We start from the raw sequence: 23235 nt of genomic DNA, 5'->3' as shown, positions 1-23235 counted from the left end.
GCAACCATTGTTTGTGTTATGTTATTTATTGTCCGTTTATAACCAAATGTCCACACACTTGTTCATCTTTTAGCCTTTACATTTTTCAGTTGAGGATCACATATTTGTATTAAAATCAGTCCCTAATCTGTTTAAGGGTCTACCATGACCCTTATAAATGGGGCAATTAAGATTATACAAGCCTTTTAATATTTGTGAGTCTTGCATTCCTAATCTAGAAGGTTATCACTGATCAAAATGCAGGGTTCCCATGCATCCCGGTAAACCTGGAATTTTGCAGTGCAGTTTTCCAGTCACACAAATTTGGAAAAATACCTAAAATGTCTTGGAAAATAATTATTTGTCCTGAAAAATTAATGAATATGTGTCACATACATTTCTCTGCTTATCTGCTGTTTTCTCTGCTTTGCTCTGACACATAGTTTAAGGATTGATATAGTGCAAAATATATATGTGTATATATAATATATTTCATTCCAACATTGTTGTTAACCCAAAAACACTTGAGTTATAAACTTTAAAAAACAATGACGATCGGACCATAGATAGATTTTTAAAATTAATTTACATCCCTGGGTTGGTAGCATGGTCATTTGGCCTTAATATATTGGGATGTGTATTAATTTTCAATAATTCAAAGATCAGAGTCGGTTTTCTGTTGCCAGGGAAAAACATACAGAGTTTAGTTATAAGAATGTCATTACTATAAAATGCCTAAAGTAAAGCAATATAAAATATTTGGATGGAAATGAATGTTTGCACAATTACAATTGCAACATATCCTACTGTGAAAATGAAACTTTACAAAGCAGGACTATGTGATATAAATATATAATCTGCAAATAATGCATGCTTAAAAATGAATGTGTGAAGCTGGGCACTCATACACTGAGAACACAATGTGTGCTCGAGTGCATGAGATTAAAGTTAGCAGAGCACTCTGATGTATTTTATTGAATTAAGTCACAGTTTTACAAGGATTAAGAATTACTATGGGCCATTTAGCAAACTGCTTTTCTGAAGGTGAGAAGATACCATCAAAAACAAAAATTCGAATTAAATGGATGCTTGTGTTTTTACTTAATAATTTCACTTGTTGGGAAAATAAAATGCCCTGGAAATGTCATGTAAATGAAATGATTAGCTAAATAATTTTAGTAAATTGTGCCCTGAAATAACATTTATTAGATGTTTGTGTATGTCCAGTTCTCTCAGAAGTTACAATTTATAATAAGAACAGAGTAGCTAATTATATATATTTTTTAAATTGAGTGCTGTCAACACTGTTAATAATGTTCAATACCCATGCATGGCTATGTGTAGCCTATCCATATTACAAATTGCCCAGCCAAATTAATTCTAGGAAACCTGCTAGTAAAGTGATTTCTTAGAAAACAATCCCTTAATAATGGTCAGCTGTAAGAAACATTCACAAAAAGTGCATCTGTTTGGTCCACAAATGTAGTATCTTTTTTAAGACTATATCATTCAAACCAAGCTTATGTTCTTAGAGCATTAACTAATCTGTTATTTCCCATAATTACAATATTTTCTTTTTCCTGTCTCCCACATGATGTATCACATCAAATCAAATGGCATTTCATTCAAAAAGGCCAAAACTGTTTATAGTTATTAGAATTTTCAATGTTCAGCACTTCAAAATTTACATAATTTGTAGTGATTATTAAAACTTAAAGATGGAGCTATTGACAATGAGATGTGCAAAGCTGCTTTTCTTCTGTTGCCTTGCATAATGTATGACAGCAGTGTTAATATCATGTTAATTCTTACAGAATATAGCAAGTGCTTGTTGTGCAGTTGACATATACACTTTTGTAAAGGATTATGGTTCAGTTAGTTTGTGAAGGTTTAGTCATTTTAGATAATTATTCAACTTTTCCAGAATTTAATATAAAAGATTTTAAACCCAATAGATCTGGCATTTTAACTCATTCATCCCAAATCTGCCATTAAAACATTTCTATAGCTTGCCTCTACTGAAACTAAAATGCTTTGATTACATTAAAACTGTTATTCTAGCTACATTTAGAGAAGATGCCAGTAGTAAACTGTTGTAAACAGTTTTATCTTATGAGATCACAGTTTTCTCAAGTTGTTCTAATAGACTGCAGCTTAGCTGATATGTTAAGTAAAGAGCAACTGCATGGATTGCTACAACAGCTCAGATTAGTCTATAATGGCCCCTCTGTCAATAAATGGCTTCTCTCCTCATTGGCTGGGAACAGTGTTGCTCTAAGCTTGCTTAAACGCCAACTTCCAACCCCAGCATTTCTCTCAGCATCATCAAGCATAGATCCCCTAACTGGACGATACACCTTATATTGCCTGGAAGACAAAGGAGAAGAGAAATGAAAGATACAAAGGTAAAACAAAATGTGTTCCAAACACATTTGATGTTTTGCAATGCAAACTGTTTTTAAAATACCATTTTGGTTAGTGGTACTCACTTGTACACCATGAAGGCAATGAAAGCAAAGATTGCTATAAGCACAGCGCTGGAAGATAGAACTACCTCGGCAACATGGGATGATTTAGAGGGGTCTAACAGAGAGAAAGTGGTAAAGATTTATATATAAGATTTAAATACTAGCATATTATCAGCAACAAACCAAGGGCTTGGTATGATACTTTTTTGGCACTTTTTACTGATAAAACAGGAGAAAAGACAAATATAGGGCTGATTCCAATCTGCATCTCCCAAATCTTGTATTATTCTTCTTAAACCATAATTTGATCAAATTATTTCCAAAATCCTCCCTATTATACTGGGTTTTGACAAAAGCGTATTATTTGACTTAAAAAGTACTACTTCCAGGTCAATGGAAACTGCACATGATTGACCAAAAATTCTCTGGACTTACTCTTGATTGGGCCATTGCCAATTATTACAGATGTGGTTGTGGCAAGAGCCAAGCCGCCGGGGACTCCTAGTGTGATGTTGATGCAGTAGGTGCCAGGCGTTTGGAAGATGCGTTTCAACCCAATCTTGCAGCCTTCGCCTAAAGGGGCCACATCCTCACAGATGATGTTCTGGACCTCCAGACAGGTAGAGTCGGACACTATAGTACAGGCCACTGAGGGAACACTAAGGAAGGGAGGGATGATGCTCCGTTTTACATGTACACTCACCTAAAGGATTATTAGGAACACCATACTAATACTGTGTTTGACCCCCTTTCACCTTCAGAACTGCCTTAATTCTACGTGGCATTAATTCAACAAGGTGCTGAAAGCATTCTTTAGAAATGTTGGCCCATATTGATAGGATAGCATCTTGCAGTTGATGGAGATTTGTGGGATGCACATCCAGGGCACGAAGCTCCCGTTCCACCACATCCCAAAGATGCTCTATTGGGTTGAGATCTGGTGACTGTGGGGGCCATTTTAGTACAGTGAACTCATTGTCATGTTCAAGAAACCAATTTGAAATGATTCGAGCTTTGTGACATGGTGCATTATCCTGCTGGAAGTAGCCATCAGAGGATGGGTACATGGTGGCCATAAAGGGATGGACATGGTCAGAAACAATGCTCAGGTAGGCCGTGGCATTTAAACGATGCCCAATTGGCACTAAGGGGCCTAAAGTGTGCCAAGAAAACATCCCCCACACCATTACACCACCACCACCACCAGCCTGCACAGTGGTAACAAGGCATGATGGATCCATGTTCTCATTCTGTTTACGCCAAATTCTGACTCTACCATCTGAATGTCTCAACAGAAATCGAGACTCATCAGACCAGGCAACATTTTTCCAGTCTTCAACTGTCCAATTTTGGTGAGCTCTAGCAAATTGTAGCCTCTTTTTCCTATTTGAGTGGTACCCGGTGGGGTCTTCTGCTGTTGTAGCCCATCCGCCTCAAGGTTGTGCGTGTTGTAGCTTCACAAATGCTTTGCTGCATACCTCGGTTGTAACGAGTGGTTATTTCAGGCAAAGTTGCTCTTCTATCAGCTTGAATCAGTCGGCCCATTCTCCTCTGACCTCTAGCATCAACAAGGCATTTTCGCCCACAGGACTGCCGCATACTGGATGTTTTTCCCTTTTCACACCATTCTTTGTAAACCCTAGAAATGGTTGTGCGTGAAAATCCCAGTAACTGAGCAGATTGTGAAATACTCAGAACGGCCCGTCTGGCACCAACAACCATGCCACGCTCAAAATTGCTTAAATCACCGTTCTTTCCCATTCTGACATTCAGTTTGGAGTTCAGGAGATTGTCTTGACAAGGACCACACACCTAAATGCATTGAAGCAACTGCCATGTGATTGGTTGATTAGATAATTGCATTAATGAGAAATTGAACAGGTGTTCCTAATAATCCTTTAGGTGAGTGTATAACATGCATGAGAGGTCATCTTTGCAGTAAATGTGATTGAATGCTTTTAAAATGCAGTATGACTCAGTGAAATTATGTCTTAGCTGCTGGGAATCAAAACATACTTCACTCCAAATCAGAATAATGTTTTTAGTGATGCATTTAGTAGTTTTGCCACATGTGCTTAAAACTCTTCAAATTAGTATTTTACCAAATTCCCTTGCCCTAATGAAGTAAAACTACTCTGTGAACAGTATCCTGTTATTGTAAACTTCCAAACAAACTCACTCATGGAGCACTTTATTAGGAACACTATACTAATAGTGAGTAGGGCCTCCCTTTGCTCTCAAAACAGCCTAAATTGTTGTTGGCATGGATTCCACAAGATGTTGGAAACATTCCTTTGAGATTCTGGTCCATGTTGACATGATTGTATCACACAATTTCTGCAGATTTGTCAGTTGCACATTCATGCTGCGAATCTCCTGTTCTACCACATCCCAAAGGTGTTCTATTGGATTTAGGTCTAGTGACTGGGAAGGCCAATGAAGAACAGTAAACTCATTGTCATGTTCATGAAACCAGTTTGAGATGACTTTTTCTTTGTGACATGGTGCATTATCATGCTAGAAGTAGCCAATAGAATATGGGTAAATTGTGGCCATGAAGGGATGCACATGGTCAGCAACAATACTCAAATGGGCCATGGTTTTCAAATGATGATTGTTTGGTATTAAAATGCCCAAAGTGTGCCAATAAAACATTCTTGTGCACCACTGCCACAAGCCTGGACTGTTGAAAGAAGACAGGTTAGGTCCATGGATTCATGCTATTGGCATCCTACCATCTGTGTGCCTCAGATTCATCAGACCTGGCTATGTTTCAGTCTTTAACTTTTACTGCAGCCTCAACTTTCTGTTCTTGGCTGACAGTTGTGGTCTTCTGCTGTTGTAGCCCATCTCAATCCGCCTCAAGGTTCAATGTGTTGTGCATTCTGAGATGTTATTCTGCACACTGCAATTGCACAGAGCGGTTATCTGAGTTACCGTAGCCTTTCTGTCAGCTCGAACCAGTCTGGCCATTCTCCGTTGACCTCTCTCATCAACAAGTGTTTCCATCTGCAGAACTGTTTTTTGTTTTTGCCACTGTTTAGAGACTGTTGTATATAAAAATCCCAGGAGATCAGCAGTTACAGAAATGCTCAAACCAGCCCATCATTCCATAGTCAAAATCACCAAGATAAAATTATTTCCCCATTCTGGTGGTTGATGTGAACATTAACTGAAGCTCCTGACCATATCTGCATGATTTTAAGCATTGCTGCCACACGACTGATAATAAGATCATTTCATGATAAGTGGGTGTACATATGTTCCTAATAATGTGCTCAGTGAGTGTGTGGGTGCTTCTCAAATGAAAGGCTGCAGCCTACTTAGGATGTGTCCTTCCTAGACCAGTACTTCTGAGGCTGTAGGCCAGGCTCCTCCTCAGCATTCAGCACTATGAATGAGACGGTCTAGTAAGTCTGCGTGGATATGTCATTATGGATTTTGCCTCAGCATAACGGCATGAAAATTTGGAAAATAAATTATTTTTGAATGACTACAACTACTTTGTAGAAATGGAGGAAGCCACCAGGAGGGTGCACATCTGTTCTGAATTGTGCAAAGGATTGTAACTTTTTGTCACACTCCAAAATGTGACAAAAAAAGGCTGAGAAAGACAGCCTTTGACGGTGCTTGATGACGTGGCAGCCGAGATATCCAGCCTTCCGATTGAGAAGCACCGGAGATATATATCTCAATGTCCACTTTATACATTCATAATTCACTCTACCACATTCTGTCTTTGCATTTTGTGAAATGTGTTTGTGTGTGAACAGCCTGTTTACCTGCCCAGGCATGTCACAACAAAGTTCACAGATGTGTTGGTCACTTTAGCGGCTGACACCTTTAAAATCTGATTGGGTGGTGGGCTGTACAGACATGGAGGTGGTTCTGTAAAATACACACAAAAGATTATATATATATATAAACAACTTATTTGATAAAATGACTAAAAAACTAAAGACTGAAAATTGTCTTTAAAATTGTCAAATACAATTGAAAAACTTTTTTCAATTGTATTTGGAAAGCTATGTGCCAGTTCCTTTAATTGATTCCTTTAACTCTTAAAAGACTTCCTTACCAATGATGATGATCTCGTCTTCAAAGGATCCATACATATAGCGGAAACAGTCAGACTCCTTGAAGTGTCTGTGTTTGATCATGGGTGGTGAGGTGGGCTGTTTATAGGCTGAGCTTGTTTCAGGTACAGGAGTTGCTGTAATACTAGAGGTCACCTCTGCATCTGTTTGGAATGGTTCAGTTGTTGGGACGGCACTTGTGGGAACTTGTTGGGTGGTTGTTGGCGAATGATTGGTGAAGATCATAACTGGAGTAGGGGTTAAAAAACATTGGGTTTTATACAAATGTCCTTTATGTGTTCTGTTTGTAACCATTGAGACCACTGATGTATTTTTTCATACATACTGAAACTAAACACAACACCAATTCATAATTTGGTCATTTGATCTAATAGCTTTTTACAATTTTTATGGTAATAATACTGTTGTTCCAAATGTTTGGTCCTGAAATGATGGTACTGTACTGTCTCACCTTTTGTGGTCTCCATTTTGCCAGTGCTCACCTGGGTGACAGGTGGTAGCGTAGCCATTGCTGTTGATGAATGGCATGTGTTCTGGGTTAAATGACTGTACGGTATATTGCATGGCCTTTCTCATGGCAGCAGTCGTGATCTTAAGTTTGCTTTGCAATTGAAAGATATTGGAGCTGGATAACTAGACTGACTAGAATTTTTTTTCCAGATGTAGCATTTTAGTTGGTCATTTAGTTTAATATTATATGTCTGTTAAATGTAAATATCTGTGTTTATTTGAGTTTACCTGTGGTATGAGCCTGTGTAAAGTGCATTGGTGTGGGAGTAGGTGGTGGGCAGGGAATGAGGAATGCTGCCTCTACCAGGAGCTTGACAGAAACATTTCCAAGCATGTTGTAAGCATGGGTCGCCACATTGCTGTGGGTGACCAAGTGGTTGCCATCCCGAAAGTCCCAAATAAAGTCTACCGCATCAGCCGTCTTTAGGTAGTTACTGGGGTCGTGGATCTGTACTTTGAATATCACATCAGACCCTCTGACAAAGACATTTTTGTCAGTTATGTCGGCGGCTTCCTTCTGGGAAATGTTCACAGAGAGCGGAATCTTATCTGTAACAAAACAAAAAGAAACATAGTGACTCTTCATGGTTAAGTTATAATCCTGTAAATAAAAAGGGTTCTAATTTTGTGTCTATATGAGAGAGAAAATAATTATCAGACCTGTTATGAAGAACACGGTACTGTCTGTAGAGAGTGGGCTGTACTTTCTGCGCTCAAGTTTACGATACACCATCACCTCCATTACGCCTGCTCCGAACGTTATGTTAGTGGTGTTCAGAGTCAGATGGGACGAGGAGCCATCACATGTCTCGAAATACTGGCCTATGAATGATAGCACAGGATGATTAGTGGGGTTATATTTTGTGGTGGATTGCCCCACTGAAAACTGGTAATTAAGGATATTGACCGCTACAGAACTCTGGTAAGGGAGTCAGAGTCATCAGATAGGTATTTTTAAACATATACACATATCAAATGTGTGTCTGAGGTAGTTTCTGAAATAAATAGGATAAATGTAAATGTACAAAACATAACTGTAAATTACAAACTTAATAACAACAACTTTTGTACAGTACGTGGTATAAAATAACAAACAAATATAAATAAGACATGAACATTATACTGTATCATTAATACAAAACTGTAATAATAACGGATGTGGAATGTATTATTTTACAGAGCAATATTACACTTAAATGGAATAAATGGAATAAATGTTGTAAACAGTAAAATATACGCAGCCGCGCTAGCGGTTATAATCCTCTCATTAAACATGATAAAATAACACTCATACAGATCGCTTATCATCAACAACATGGCAAACACGAAGCAAGAATTAAACATGCTGTGATACATTCAAGAAATCCGAGTTATTAACCACATACAGTCATGGGTTAAACTTAATTTGTCACAAACTTTATCCTGCACCTAGCGCTGCACGTGAATGGTAAACACAGAAGCCTGTCTGATCACTCCGGTAACGTACCATAGTGAATATGCACTACTTACTTACGCTAAGTCCGTACATGCTTTGAAACACCTACTACGCTAGTTACGTAACAATATATAGCACGTAAATTACCGACATTCCAAAATAACTTTAAAATGAAAATGTAAAGAATTCACAACAATTATGTAGAGTGAACTTAAAATATTGAAATCATTTGGTGGTCAAATCAACGGATAACCAGAAGGAAAGTGATAGTAATAAGATCTCACCCATGGTGTGCCACACATAGACATAACCTCTACGTCTCCAGTCACTGGTCTGGGGAAAAGGTTTTCCATCAGGAAAAACATTGCACCTTTTCAGATCCGTACACCTGCCAAAGCCATAGTCATCCAGCCAGGATGTCCAGTTAGACACGTAACCTGAACGCACCTGTCCACTGGCTAACAAATGGACAGGGGTTACACACAGAAAGAAAAAGAAAAAACAACAAGCTTTACTTCCCGCTTCTTAGGGAGTTCTCAAAAATTCTAATTATAACAGTGCCACATTTTTATTACATAAAAATAATATAATAACTGATGTAGCTGAACTTGAAATGTATCTACTTCATTTATGCACCTAAAATTAAGGTGTGCATTACTAGAAATTAGTGAGAAAGGCAGAATATTTTGAATTACAGACCTTACAGTTGCCCCTAAATGTACTTAGCCACTTAAAGGAACATTCTGGGTTCAATACAAGTTAAGCTGAATGGACAGCATTTGTGGCATAATGTTGATAACCACAAAAAAAAAAAAAAAACACAAAAAAAAAAAAAAAAATGTTTGACTCTTCCCACCTTTTCTTTTAAAAAAAAAAGAAAAGGTAAAATTGAGGTTACAGTGAGGCAATTGCAATGGAAGTAAATGGGGCCAGTTTTTGGAGTGTTGAAGGGCTGAAATGTGCATCTTATAATTTTATAAAATGCACTTGCATTCTGTTAAAACAAAAAATTATTTGATCTGTGAAGTTGTTTAAATTGTCATTTTTGCAGACATTATAGTGATTTATGGTGTACAGCCTTACGTTGTCATGGCAACAGAGTAATACAATTTTATATAACTTTACACAGAAAAAGTTAGTAAGTGATTTTATCACACTAAAATCATGTTAACAAGCATATTGTTTACATCGTATGGCTATCCGTTTGAAACTGTGAATATTTTAGCATTTACTGATTGGCCCCATTCACTTCCATTGTTAGTGAAGAGTTTTAAATTATAGAACAATAGGTGTAGCCTACTGTTCAAAAGTAAAACAAACTATTTGGACACAAAGTTTCTTCAAATTCAAACAAGTGCTATTTAGGTGTCCAAAATAATTCTTTTTGGGGCCAGTAAAAATAGTTGACACTGACAGAAACAAATCATAGGCTATTTAATTCACTTTCAACTTGTTTCTTCATAGTTATTTATTTCATTAAATCCAAACGTTCTTTTCCCTGTAATTTTTTTTTTTTTTTTTTTTTAAAGATATAGGCGTATGCGAGAAGCACCTGAGGCCTCCATCATACCGTCGTCACAGTGCTCGTCGTTCACCAGGTTGCCGTTGGCGTCCTCTTTCGGGCATGGTTGGAACTCCAGCGCTGCAGCGAATGAGATGCACGAGCCGTTCATTGCAGGACTGTCGCTCGTGAGGCGCACCCTCGGAGGTTTATCTGTGAGAACAGTTCAAGAGGAACATCCCACGATAAGTGTGTGTATAAATAAGGGTGATTTTAAATATTGTTATTTTATAAGAACTCTTACCATGTCTGCGCGTCAGCTCTTGTTTGAAGGAAGGGTATAGATTTTCGTTCCAAGGGTTAGTGTCCGGTTGCCATCCAGGGATTGGGAATGGAAAAGGGAACTTGTGTTTGTGTAGGAACATGTCACCATAAGCTGCACGCATGAAAGCACAAATAAGCTAATCGATGAGGGCAGTGAATTGGGGTTTTGTTTATTCCCTTGTAATGTTTAAATCAAGATGCATCAAATCTCATCATATGATAATCGATAGCCATAGCCTCGGAAAGGGTCATGAAACACTAAACTACATTTCCGAGATGTTGACAGATATGTATGTGTTACACATGATGTGCTACGCAGCCTAAGGGGCCGTTCACACATGCTAAAATAAAAGCTAGACGAAGGTGTCTCGAGACCCGTTTTTAAAAGGTGGCGCAAAAACGCGTTCGGTGTAAAACAGACACCTGACATTTCGATTACACGGAGATTTGGTCATAAAATACACTGTGTAGCCTATAAAATCTGGACAAAAATAAATTTCCATGGATTAATCATTTGAAATCAGGAAGGTTATGTCCAGAAGAAGACGTCCACAAATTATGTTTTTAGTTTCATCACAACATTTTTGCTGTTAAACTAATCTATCTGGTTTGTAAAGATGCACAGTTTTTTAGCCTATATGAAAAAAATAGAGATTAAAAAGAGTAAATACATATCTGAAACATATCCTGCTGGTGTATTTAAACGAAATATTGCTTGGTGAAAGCATTTGCATGACTATATTATATTGGCACACATCGCTCATTTAATTAGTTTCACGAGACCGGTGGCTCGCGGACGAAACAGCCCATGTTTCCCAACACAATCTGAAAACATGTTGCATTTTTAGATTTATCAAGTTATTTTCAAACTTTATTTGCGTTTTTTAACCATTCATTTTGAAATGATTCTTTAAAATTAGGCTGTTTAAAACGTTCTTATTTATTGTTTTATGACTGTCGACGTGATGGGAATTACAAAATACACCAGAGAGTCTGAATATTTTTAATATTTAAAACAATTCATATTGTTGAATTGTTGAAATCTAATATTATCGATTTCAAAAAACTCCTGTTGTCATCTTGATTCATGAATCACCCGTGCAATAACTTAAAAACATTATAGGCTAGGCTATATATCTATAAAAGTAGTATATAAAATAGGTCTAAAAACCGTTAGACGTATTATAAAGGTCTTAAAATCATTACATTTTAACTAATAATAATAATAATAATAATAATTAATATTCTTTTTTCTTTCTCCTTTCGTTCCCATCAGGTCCCTATACTTACTTTTTTTGCTGCTCGTTACAGGAACAAACAATGCCCAAGCCAGCACAAATAACATTTCCGAATGCACCATGTTGGCTCTTTGGGAGAAAATACAAAAATAACGTTGGTTTATGTTCGGTTTACAAGAGTGTTCTTCCTTGTATTTCCCCGATGCTGCTCCAGCTGCTCGCAGTCCCCTTGAACTCACCTTTTCCCCTCACTCGCTCGAGCTCTAATGCAATTGAACGATCATGTGACGTTTCTGTAACGAGAAGCATCTGATTCTTAATAACATGTGGACGCGCGCGGAGACCGAGGAGGGCTCGAGCGTCCCATGTGGGCTCACTTCCCTGTTGCTTTGCCTCACAAAACATATTTCAAAACATTTTGTTTCTTCCCTATCGAGTTGCAAGATTTATAAGACGTCTTCCCCAAGACCATGGGTCCTTTGCTGCCCATTATCCCTATGAGATATCCTTATTCCAATCATTTATGAGAAAAGTTCATTTCTGTTTTAGATAGATATACATTTAGAGCTGTGGTACTAACTTGATAGAAGTTATAAAAATTTTATGATTATCATTTCAGATGTTTAAGATTTTTTTTATAGTTTTATTTTACAGTATACCATTATGAAATTCGCATAACTTCGTGCATGCACCAATGGCCTATACTTCTTTAAAAAAAAAAACAAAAACAAAAACAAAACACCGCTCCTTTAAACGAATTTTCATCTGCGTAAAAGGAATCACAACTGTGCCAATAGCTTGTTTTCTTGAACATTTGCAAATCCGGATGTCACAAGGTGTTCGACCCATAATCAGTGATTTTTACAGATCCGCGCAATTTTAGGAGGCAAGTCATTCTGAAAAGGAATGAAGGTCAAATGCACGAACGATTTCGAACCAAAAAAACGAAACTCTCGTTGATTCATTGTAAATTCAGGATATAGCCTATGATTGAACGACGCCCCAATGCATAATTGTAATATTGATGCCATTATGGCTATTTATCTGTGAGATGCATCTCCATTTTATCATGTTGTCCAACGTTTTGTTTCAGATGAAGGACACTGGCATGTCATCACATGCTTTGACTCGTCTCTCACGAGCTGGTTTAATTACGTCAGTTCATTCCTTTTTTAATGTAATCATAATGTCATGACTTTTCTCTGACATTCTTATGACAGGTCTCCTGTCCTATTTAGTGACTTGGAAAAGAGAGAGAGCGAGAGAGAGCGAGAGAGAGAGAGAGAGAGAGAGAGAGAGAGAGAGAGACGAAAACAACAGCTAAAAATGATGTGGTGATTTCTTCACATATGATGTAGTAGAGTTTGGAGGCTATTTTTTATTTATTGTCCTATTCTCGGGTTAAGTCACAGCAATTGCCACAGCAAAGATCCCACGATAAGGGTGATAGTAAATATCGTTATTTTACGAGATTTTTATACCATGTCTGCGTGTCAGCTCTATAGATTTAATTAATTATTCAGGTCCATTAGAGTGTTATGTTACCTGTTTGAATTATAAGGTAACATAAATGAGTGTAAGACAGTCCACATAAAACAAAAAAACTTTGGCTGAACATGATTCATTCATTCCAGGTTATTGAAACAAGTTATCTTAACAAAACAGAATCAATTTAAACCCAATAAAATAGACCATGTATAACTAAATTGAATGAATGGTGTTCGTTTAACTTGAATCATGTTCTCCTATATTTAAGCCTTCTTGTCTTGTTTAGCCTACATGTTTATGTCACATTAGATGAAGTCGATTAGATCAAGTTACTAGAACTAGATATAATGTAAATTCTATTTTCTCATTCTTCAGTGACTGTCTGAGACTACAGAGGCATCACACATTAAAACTAATCCATTTATTGGAAAAAGTTCTGAAGTCTGTTGTACACACCACATTCAAAGCTTAAGGATATACAGGTCCAATACAAGTTAAGCTCAATCTAAAGCATTTGTGTCCGTGTCAATTACCTTTAAATTATTTTGACACGTCCTTCCTTTTCTTTAAGCGAGGCACTTAATGGAAGTAAATGGGGCCAATTTTTGGAGGGTTTAAAAACATACCCAAGTCTAAAAGTTTGCATAACTTGTTTTTCTCAGAATCTATAAATTAAAATAAATTATTTTGGTCCAATCAAAATATGTAATTACTAATGATTATTTGAATTAACCACAACTCTGCAAGTCCTTTAAAGGTAATTCATATATTTATACAACTTTTTATGATTTTGAAATCATAAATATGCTTTGTATCAACTTATTTTTTAAAGCCATGTTAACTTAATAATTAAACTATATAATTTTAGGTGACTTGAAATGTGCTAGTATTACTTAAAAGTCTTTTGCAACTGCCTTGTTTTTTGTTGTTGTTTATTTTTAAGTAAGTTTCCTTAAATGTGAAAAGTTAAACTTAAAAACTATTTTAAAAATAAGCAAACTGCATGTAGTAAACATATTTAATATAAAAAGACAAGATACATTCATTGACAAAACACACACACACACACACACACACACACACACACACACACACACACACACACACACACACACACACACACACACACACACACACACACTGTTGTGTTTCCATGTTTTATGGGGACTTTCCATAGACATAATGGTTTTTATACTGTACAAACTTTATATTCTATCCCCTAAACCTAACCCTACCCCTAAACCTAACCATCACAGAAAACTTTCTGCATTTTTACATTTTCAAAAAACATAATTTAGTATGATTTATAAGCTGTTTTCCTCATGGGGACCGACAAAATGTCCCCACAAGGTCAAACATTTCGGGTTTTACTATCCTTATGGGGACATTTGGTCCCCACAAAGTGATAAATACACGCTCACACACACACACACACACACACACACACACACACACACACACACACACACACACACACACACACACACACACACACACACACACACACACACACACACACACACACACACACACACACACACAAACACACAAACACACACATTTAACAGCAACAGGATAAATAGTCTACAGCTGCATTAGTGTTGCACAACCTTTGACGTTAAATCTCTATAAAGCCACCTTTAAAACTCTTTTGGGTAACTCAGATCCAATGCATAAATCAGTCCACACGAAAAAAGATATCTGAAAAGTCTGGGCAGCTGGGTGATGACTTTCAAGAACCATGACATTTCTGACCAGATTGTAGTGAATAGCATCATCTGTGAGTCCTCTGACTGCTGTTAAAAGAGCAACTGGTGAATATCCAACATTTGGCTCTTCTGAAACTTCAGCCCTGAAATGTAGAAATGGCAAAAAATGGAAAAATTAAAGAACAATTTATTCAAATCTGTTAAAAAATACACACCTACATAAAATAATAGTTCACACATCAATTATGTCATTATTTACTCACTTGTTCCAAACCTGTATGAGTTTATTTATTCCATGGAAGACAAATACTTTTATTTTTTTAATTGTTTTTATAAATCTTCTTTAAAAGGATAATTCCCCCCAAAATGAAAATTCCCTCATCATTTACTCACCCTCATCCCATCCCAGATGTTTATGACTTATTTTCGTCTGCAGAACACAAATTAAGGTTTTAGAAAAATATCTCAGCTCTGTTGGTCCATACAATGCAAGTGAATGGTGACTAGACCTTTGAAGCTCCAAAAAGCACAAAAGGCAGAATAGAAGTAATCAACAAGACTCAAGTGGTTAAATCCATCTTCAGATACAATAAACAGATTCATATTTTAGTAATTTTTTATTACAAATCTCCACTTTCACTTTCAGATGTGAAAGTGAAACTAAACAGTCTTTCATATGTAAACATGAAAGTGGAGATTTATAGTAATAAAGGACTTAAATATTGATCGGTTTCTCACCCACACTAATTATATCACCTCAGAAGACATTGATTAATCCACTTGAGTTGAATGTATTACTTTTATCAACAATCATTCACTTGAATTGAATGGACCAACAGAGCTGAAATATACTTTTAAAAATCTTAATTTGTGTTCTGCATCAGAGAGAAAGTCATACACATCTGAGATGGCATGATGGTGAGTAAATGATGAGAGAATTTTCATTTTTGAGTGAACTAATCTATATGACTCCAGTGGTTAAATGTATATCTTCTGAAATGACAGTTAAGCAGAAATATTGATCTGTTGCTTACCCACACCCTTTATATCACTTCTGAAGACATGGATTAAACCACCGGAGTCATGGATTACTTTTATGCTGCCTTAATGTGGTTTTTTGGAGTTTTAAAATGTTGGCACCCATTCACTTGCATCCTTTCATCTGGGATGACATGAGGGTCAGTAAATGAGTTTTTTTTTATTTTTGAGTGAACAATCCCTTTAAGTTTGGGACAGGCTCAAATTATTCTGTGTAAAATCAAGGTCTGTTGAACCACAGAATAATATTAAACAACTAAGACCATAATGCCTTTTAAGTAACGAATCAAGAGAATCTGACCAGAAGTCTTTTTTGATATATCTTCTGACGAGATATAAAGTCATCAGCAAAGACTGTGGCGATCAAGTTCTACACACGTGTTTTTGGTATATTCTGGTTTGTAAAGCGCTACTCGGCAAACACCTGAAACGGAAATATAAGAAAGGCTAGTTACATTCACAATGTATTGAAGGACATCCCTATAAATGATCAAACTTGTGCATTTACACAACAGTTTTACCAGGACATTTGTATTTCTCTTCAACTTGCTTAGTGGTCAAACTACGGAAGCTCTGAACCGCAAGGTGGAAAAAGATAACTGTAAAAAATAAAATAAAAAATTGTGTCTCAGTTCCTTCCTGAGTCTAAGTCTTACATTTTTTTCTCTCTTCCTTCATTTTTTTTTTCTCTTCAGATTTTTTTTTTGTTCTCTCTCTTCAATTAAATGCATGCGGTACAAACCTTGGTCACCAGGTGCCACTATCTGTAAACATGTAATATTATGCTTTTAATGCTTTCTCTGTTGCTATATAGTTGAATAATACATTTATTGTTTATTTGAGAGTTTGCAAACCTTAATCAAGACAAAATCAGGTTACATATGTTTGATATGGCATTCGTTGTCGTGTGACAACTGGAGTTATTGCTCAGTGTTACATGGTGGAAGCGAAGAAATGCATCAAGGGAAACATGGGGAAATTATTATTATGTCTGTCCTTTTGAATTGTTAGGGGTACATCTGGTTATGTTAAAATTGTTTTAAGAAATCTAATTTCTAAATCATAAAAGATCATTTATAAATTAAATCCTCGTGACTGAACGGGGATGTCATGTGCAGACTTTCATGGTGGAATTTAATTATAATAATATATTTTAATATAAAAAGTTGTGTATGCTTTTGAAACACACTGTCTACTGCAGAAGTGGAGAGTTCCAGACGAAGAGTGTCAAATAAATATCCAAATATTAAAATAACAATTCCCGACTGTCTCAACTGTTTACTTCCTGCTGCCAGTTGCGAGCTTGATTAAAACAAGCTGTTTCATAAATTAACACATCAAGTTACACCAAAAAGTCACCTATTCAGAAGTTAGTTTAACATGATGCATTAGTGTTTGAACATGAAACCTGATACAATTGTGTTAAATCAAATTAAATTGTTCAAATAAAGTGAACAGACTCCAAAAATCTTTTTTTGTGTGTAATTTATTGAGCCTTTTGGTACTGTAATAGTTATTTTATTTAATTACTTGCAAATGCCAGAAGATAAATCACACTACCACCCAGACTAATTCACAAAGACAGTTTACTTTATTAAACATCATTGGATTAAAAAGTCCAATACATTATGTATTCATGTATACATGGGGTGTATCATCCCATACTGGGATGGTAGTGGCAAAGAGTCTGCGATGCACAGCACACGTTATAAAAACACACAAGTGAACTCTAGTCCCATTCAATTCATTCACGATTTACCCAATTCACCACAACACTATAATCACTGCACAGCCATAGGACGCAAAATATAAAATATGTTTCTTGAACCTTTTACTTGCTCACTGGGGTTTGTAATGTCATATTCTCAGTAAAGCTTCATGGTTTTTTTTTTAACCTACCATGTTATTAGGGCTGTCAATCGATTACATTTTTAATTAATCAAATTAATCACAATTAATCGCATATATAAATATTAGCTGAGAAATCCCCTCAAATAACAATAATTCAATATATGATGAAAAAATTATAAATTGTTCAATTTAAATATTTACAAATTATATATATATATATATATATATATATATATATATATATATATATATATATATATATATACTGTACAAACAGTACATACACCGATCAGCCACAACCAGGGGCTGAAAATTTAATCAAAATGTTGGGGGGACAATAAACATAACAATTCTCAAGAGCAATTTTTGAAGGGGACACCAAGGTTTTTTTTGTTGTTGCCCCATTTGCATTTGTATTATTTTATTTCTTAAACAATTATTTTAAGTATATATCATTATATTATTTAAAATACACATATTTCAATGATATTTTAGGGGGGGGGGACAACCCTCAGATGGGGGGGTCCTGACCCCCCTGCGATTTCCACCTATGGCCACAACATTAAAACCTCCTGCCTAATATTGTGTAGATCCCCTTCGTGCCACCAAAACAGCGCCAACCCACATCTCAGAATAGCATTCTGAGGTGATATTCTTCTCACCACAATTGTACAGAGCGGTTATCTGAGTTACTGTAGACTTTGTCTTTGTCTTTGACCAGTCTGGCCATTTTCTGTTGATCTCTCTCATCAACAAGGTGTTTCCATCCACAGAACTGATGGTCACTCGATGTTTTTTGTTTTTGTTTTGGCAACATTCAGAGTAAATTATAGAAACTGTTGTGTGTGAAAATCCCAGGACATCAGCAGTTACAGAAATACTCAAACCAGCCCATCTGGCACCAACAAACATGCCATGGTCCAAATCACTGAAATCACATTTTTCCCCATTCTGATGGGAGATGTGAAAATTAACTGAAGCTCCTGACCTGTATCTACATTATTTTATGCACTGCTGCCACACGATTGGCTGATTAGATAATCGCATGGATGATTGTTGGTGCAAGAAGGGCTGGTTTGAGTATCTCTATAACTGCTGATCTCCTGGGATTTTCACCCACACCAGTCTCAAGAACAATTTGAGAATTAGTTAAGGTTTTACATAGATGCTTATATTCATAATAAAAATAAATTATACCTAAGAGTAATAAACTCTGCACAATCATAAAAAAGGACCTAAAAAAACGTATTGATTTATTTATCTAAAGTGTTACCTCTATATATATATATATATATGCACACACACTGTTGGCCAAAAGTTTGGAATAATGTACAGAATTTGCTGTTTCGGAAAGAAATTGGTACTTTAATTCACAAAAGTGGCATTCAACTGATCATTCAACTGATCACAAAGCATAGTCAGGACATTACTGATGTAAAAACAGCACCATCACTATTTGAAAAATACATTTTTGATAAAATCTAGACATGCCCATTTCCAGCATTCATCACTCCAACACCTTATCCTTGAGTAATCATGCTAAATTGCTAATGTAGCTGTCTCGTAACATAGTGTAATACCTACAAAGACCAGAAATACTGCTGTTTAGATGCCACGTGACTATGACTGCTAAAAATGCTGTTTTGTTACTTAGCTCACTGGGATTTGAGACCCAGCCTGTGTTTAGTTCTTCTTTGGCTGTACTTTTTGTCTGTGAGCTCTTTCTAATTTCCATGAATTTGTTTCAGGAAAATTTCATCCAGGAGACAAACTGATAATCTGGAGAGAACCGCCACTGTTTACAGACAAATGGTTAGTCTTCATATTGAATTTTGTTTGTGCTTTTTTGATGACAACCTTGAATTCTTGACCACACATACCCTCAGTGGATGAGAAGGGTCCTTATGAATTATGAACAAATGTTGACGCCAAGTGGGTGAAAGTTCATACACTTGCTCTGTGTTGTATGCCAGGTAATGCATCATTTGATTTAGAGGAGTCTAAATGAAATCTTAAAGGAATAGTTCACCCAATAATGAAAATTCTCTCATAATTTACACACCTTCATGCAATCCAGGATCTGTATAACTTTTATCCTCTGCAGAACACAAACTAAGATTTTTAGAAGAATATCTCAGCTCTATAGGTCCTCACAATCCCTATCTTCAGAAGCGATAAGTTAGGTGTGGGTGAACATCAATATTTAAATCCTTTTTTAATGTAAATTCTCCTCTCTGCCCAGTAGGTGGTGACATGCATGAAAAATGTGAATTGCCAAAAACAAAAGAAGAACTCTTTGGAGAGAAGAGTGTCTAAGAGGGTTGTTTAAACCCTCTTTATAGTACAAAAGGACTTAAATATAGATCTGTTTCTCACCCACATCTATTATATCACTTATGAAAACATGGATTTAACCACTGGAGTCACATGTATTACTTTTATGCTGCCTTTATGTGCTTTCTTGAGCTTCAAAGATTTGGACCCTGTTGACTGGCATTGTATGGATCTACAGAGCTGAGATATTCTTTTAAAAATTGTAGTTTGTGTTCTGCATAGGATAGAAGTCATACAGATCCAGGATTGCATGAGGGTGAGTAAATGATGAGTACATTTTTAGTTTTGGGTGAACTATTCCATTAAATCATTTATTTACTTATTTAGTGTAGTGGTCTAAAGCACATAAATGGTAAACTGGTAATCAGAAGGTCGCTGGTTCAATCCCCACAGCCACCACCATTGTGTCCTTGAGCAAGGCACTTAACTCCAGGTTGCTCCGGGGGGATTGTCCCTGTAATAAGGGCTCTGTAAGTCGCTTTGGATAAAAGCGTCTACCAAATGCATAAATGTAAATGTTGTATTGTCTTTTAATAACATTGTTGTATTTATATAGATTCAGTCATCATTCACTCACTTTCAATGCATCTTTTAATATAAAATGAAAGTGAATGGTGACTAAGACTCCTTTTGTGTTCCAAAGAAGAAAATCATACAGGTTTGTAACAACATGAAGGTGAGTAAATGATGGCTTATTTTAATTTTGGGTAAACTATCCCTTTGATATGCAGGTTTAATTGACTGGGTGTCACTAGTGTTGCTTTGTCAGTAGATTTAATAGTTAATAAGCCAATCTGGCCATTTATCCATCTGAAGATCATCTTAAATGAGATTACTAGCTTTAAGAATACTTAGACCACACAGGTTGGAGCTGACTCTATTCTTACAGGTGTGTAGAATGATCTTGTTTTCAATTAGAAGTGATTGATGGACGAAAAGACATGCAATTTGCACAAATGGCCAGAAGATGGAGCTTTCCTTTCAGCTAAAAATTTGACAGACCCAAATGTTAATATTTAGTGAAATCTGGTTTGTCAGCAAACAGTTAGCATAATGAAAATCAAATCTTATGTCAACCTCTCCTCACACTTTCTCTCTCTTCTGTTCTTGTTCGTGTTATGCCTTCAGGCGATGATTTATGCAAATGTATGTACAGAAACACCTCCAGAACATATGATGTTGTGTTCTTGCTAAAGAACAGGAGGAACATGAGTCAGAGAGAGCAGAAAGTGTGGGTGTGTGTTTGTGTGAGGTCAGAATATGTGTTTACTACTTATTCATGCAATGCATACACTTGTGGGATCTCTAGAAGTGTGAATGTGTTTCAAATGGTTTACTTCTCTATTAAATATTGTAAACTTGAGTAATGTTGCACAGTTGGACATATGGACTTTGTTGTGCTAGGTTATTACTGCGTGGGAAAATCACATCCTTGAAATGCATTTTTTGTTTTGTTTTGTTTTTTGTAGTTGAATTTTAAGTATTGAATTTCAAAATGTTCCAGACAGGTTTAATTTATGTTATCTAAAAAGCCACTACACGTGTAGTATAACATATATGGGAAAAGTGGGAATGGAGTGCACTTGAATTGTGCCCTTTGTCACAGGGTGATTGCTTCATCCTAGGTGTGGATACGGTGGGTGGCTTCTCCATTTGCTCCAGTCCTGGCCTGCTGCAGAGAGAGGGAGTGATTGAGCTGGCAGTCAAATACACGCGTCATCCTCCTGCACACTGAATTCACACCAGAGTAAGTAAATAAATAAGTTTGAAAGGCATAATGGAATAAGTGTCACTGAGGTCTTCTTGTGGCATTGGGATGGCAAATAAGGCAAGTTTGAACAAAATAAAATAAATAGAAGGAACCACACACTTATAAAACACCCATGAACATTGTGTTGTATATGTACATCATTGTAGCATTTGTTATAATGCCTTTATTTTATGAATTTATGCAGGTTGAAATAAATAAACATTTTATTACAGTAATACAATTAATTTAACATGTTTAATTAAGTCTTTTTGTGGTTATAATTTTGAAACAGTGTATTTTAATGTTAATCAACTGGCCCCATTCACTTCCATTGTAAGTACCTTATATACTTAATATATATATATATATTGGTGTGATATGTTACCTGGACATGTTTTTCGGAGATTTCTTTGTGGCAAAAATTACAGATAATCTTTGTCAATTTCCCTTTTTCTCCTTGTTTTAAATCCACAGTCTCTCTCGGTTTAGTGCTCTGTGGACTCTGAAGTAGCTGTGAGGGTGGGGGGGTCATTTCTATTTTGACCCTCAACTTTCTGACCCAGTGGTTGATCTGTTACTGGTAGGTGTTGGCAGCAATCGTCTGTCCTCCATCCTGGTGCATGCAGCTGACCTGCACATACAATCACATGATCATGGATACACGCCAGGGCACACACATCTCTGCTACAGTGCCAAGAACACCAAGGAGCTGCTCTTCAAGGTAGGTTTATGTGCCTTTGACACTATGCTCAGGTAAGACTGAAGTTGCAAACTTCATGTCTGCCTTTTTTTTAGTACACCATCATTGACATCTGCTGTGAGCTTCCAGATAAATTGTCCTGCGAATTCCATGTTACTCAGCAGTTTAATTTTTAGCAGTTAAAATGTATAGCAAATCTTTTTACTGATGATAAAGAAAAATCTTAATATGCAATTTTCACATGTGATGCCACAGAGATTTTTGTTCTTGTTTCTGCCTCACCTAGGTGGAAGGATATCAGAAGAGGTGCTACAAAGTCGTGATGACCTTGAGCGTTCATTGTGTTATCTTTGTGGGCCTTCTCCTATGATAGAGAAATTGAGCGTAGCCTGCAAAATCCTTTTTGAGAAATGGTGGTAGCCCCACCCCTCTATCACCACAAGTTCTGCCCATATCAGAGGCCCTAGAGATGGACATCTGCATCTGTGACAAAGTAATGCACTGTAATTGACAAGTAATACCTTGTGAGTTGCAAGGCACTCTTCTTGAATTACTCGCTACTGAAAACACTTCTGTGGATTCTGTTTGCCCCTGAATGAAAATATGCTGTACAGTATATTTAAACTTTTTGATGTGAGGTTACAGAGTCCTTTTAAACTTGAAATGTTGTACAATTACATGTGTTGTTTGCAGTTGAATAATAAGTCATAAGTCTTTAAAGGAATATTTTGGGTTCAGTACAAGTGAAGCTCAAACGACAGCATTTGTATAATCTTGATCACAAAAATTTATTTGGACTTTCCCCTCCTTTTC

General features: G+C 36.4%; 1 protein-coding gene and 1 pseudogene across 3 annotated transcripts; one reads left to right on the top strand and one right to left on the bottom strand.

The window, feature by feature from the left end:
- Positions 1-4: 4 nt before the first annotated feature.
- On the bottom strand, positions 5-11793 carry LOC127650522 (protein QNR-71-like). 3 transcript variants are annotated; one of them, XM_052135980.1, is made up of 12 exons: positions 11605-11793; positions 10295-10426; positions 10042-10203; positions 8774-8947; positions 7715-7876; positions 7283-7603; positions 6996-7055; positions 6526-6771; positions 6230-6335; positions 2883-3106; positions 2469-2562; positions 5-2346 (listed from the first exon to the last, which is right to left on the bottom strand). In XM_052135980.1, exons 1-12 carry the CDS (start codon positions 11672-11674, stop codon positions 2193-2195), a joined length of 1905 nt encoding a protein of 634 aa, XP_051991940.1. In that variant the 5' UTR covers positions 11675-11793; the 3' UTR covers positions 5-2192. The 3 variants fall into 3 exon arrangements, with proteins under 3 accessions (XP_051991940.1, XP_051991941.1, XP_051991942.1); XM_052135981.1 differs by having other exon boundaries at positions 10060-10203; XM_052135982.1 differs by lacking the exon at positions 6996-7055.
- A 9297-nt stretch (positions 11794-21090) lies between these two features.
- LOC127650852 (oxidoreductase NAD-binding domain-containing protein 1-like) lies at positions 21091-22876 on the top strand (annotated as a pseudogene).
- The last annotated feature ends 359 nt before the right edge of the window (positions 22877-23235 follow it).

Source organism: Xyrauchen texanus, chromosome 10, assembly GCF_025860055.1.
Source record: "Xyrauchen texanus isolate HMW12.3.18 chromosome 10, RBS_HiC_50CHRs, whole genome shotgun sequence".
Lineage (NCBI taxonomy): Eukaryota > Metazoa > Chordata > Actinopteri > Cypriniformes > Catostomidae > Xyrauchen > Xyrauchen texanus.
Note: the sequence above shows the minus strand (reverse complement) of the source record. Positions and strands in the feature narration are given on the sequence as shown.

What these genes read in the sequence shown, in the direction of transcription:
- LOC127650522 (XM_052135980.1), bottom strand. Translation starts at nt 11,674, where the DNA reads ATGGTGCATTCGGAAATGTTATTTGTGCTGGCTTGGGCATTGTTTGTT. An exon ending in AGAGCTGACGCGCAGACATG is followed by an intron (nt 10,204 to 10,294) that starts GTAAGAGTTCTT and finishes CTGTTCTCACAG; the next exon opens with ATAAACCTCCGAGGGTGCGC. An exon ending in CTATGTGTGGCACACCATGG is followed by an intron (nt 7,877 to 8,773) that starts GTGAGATCTTAT and finishes TATCATTCATAG; the next exon opens with GCCAGTATTTCGAGACATGT.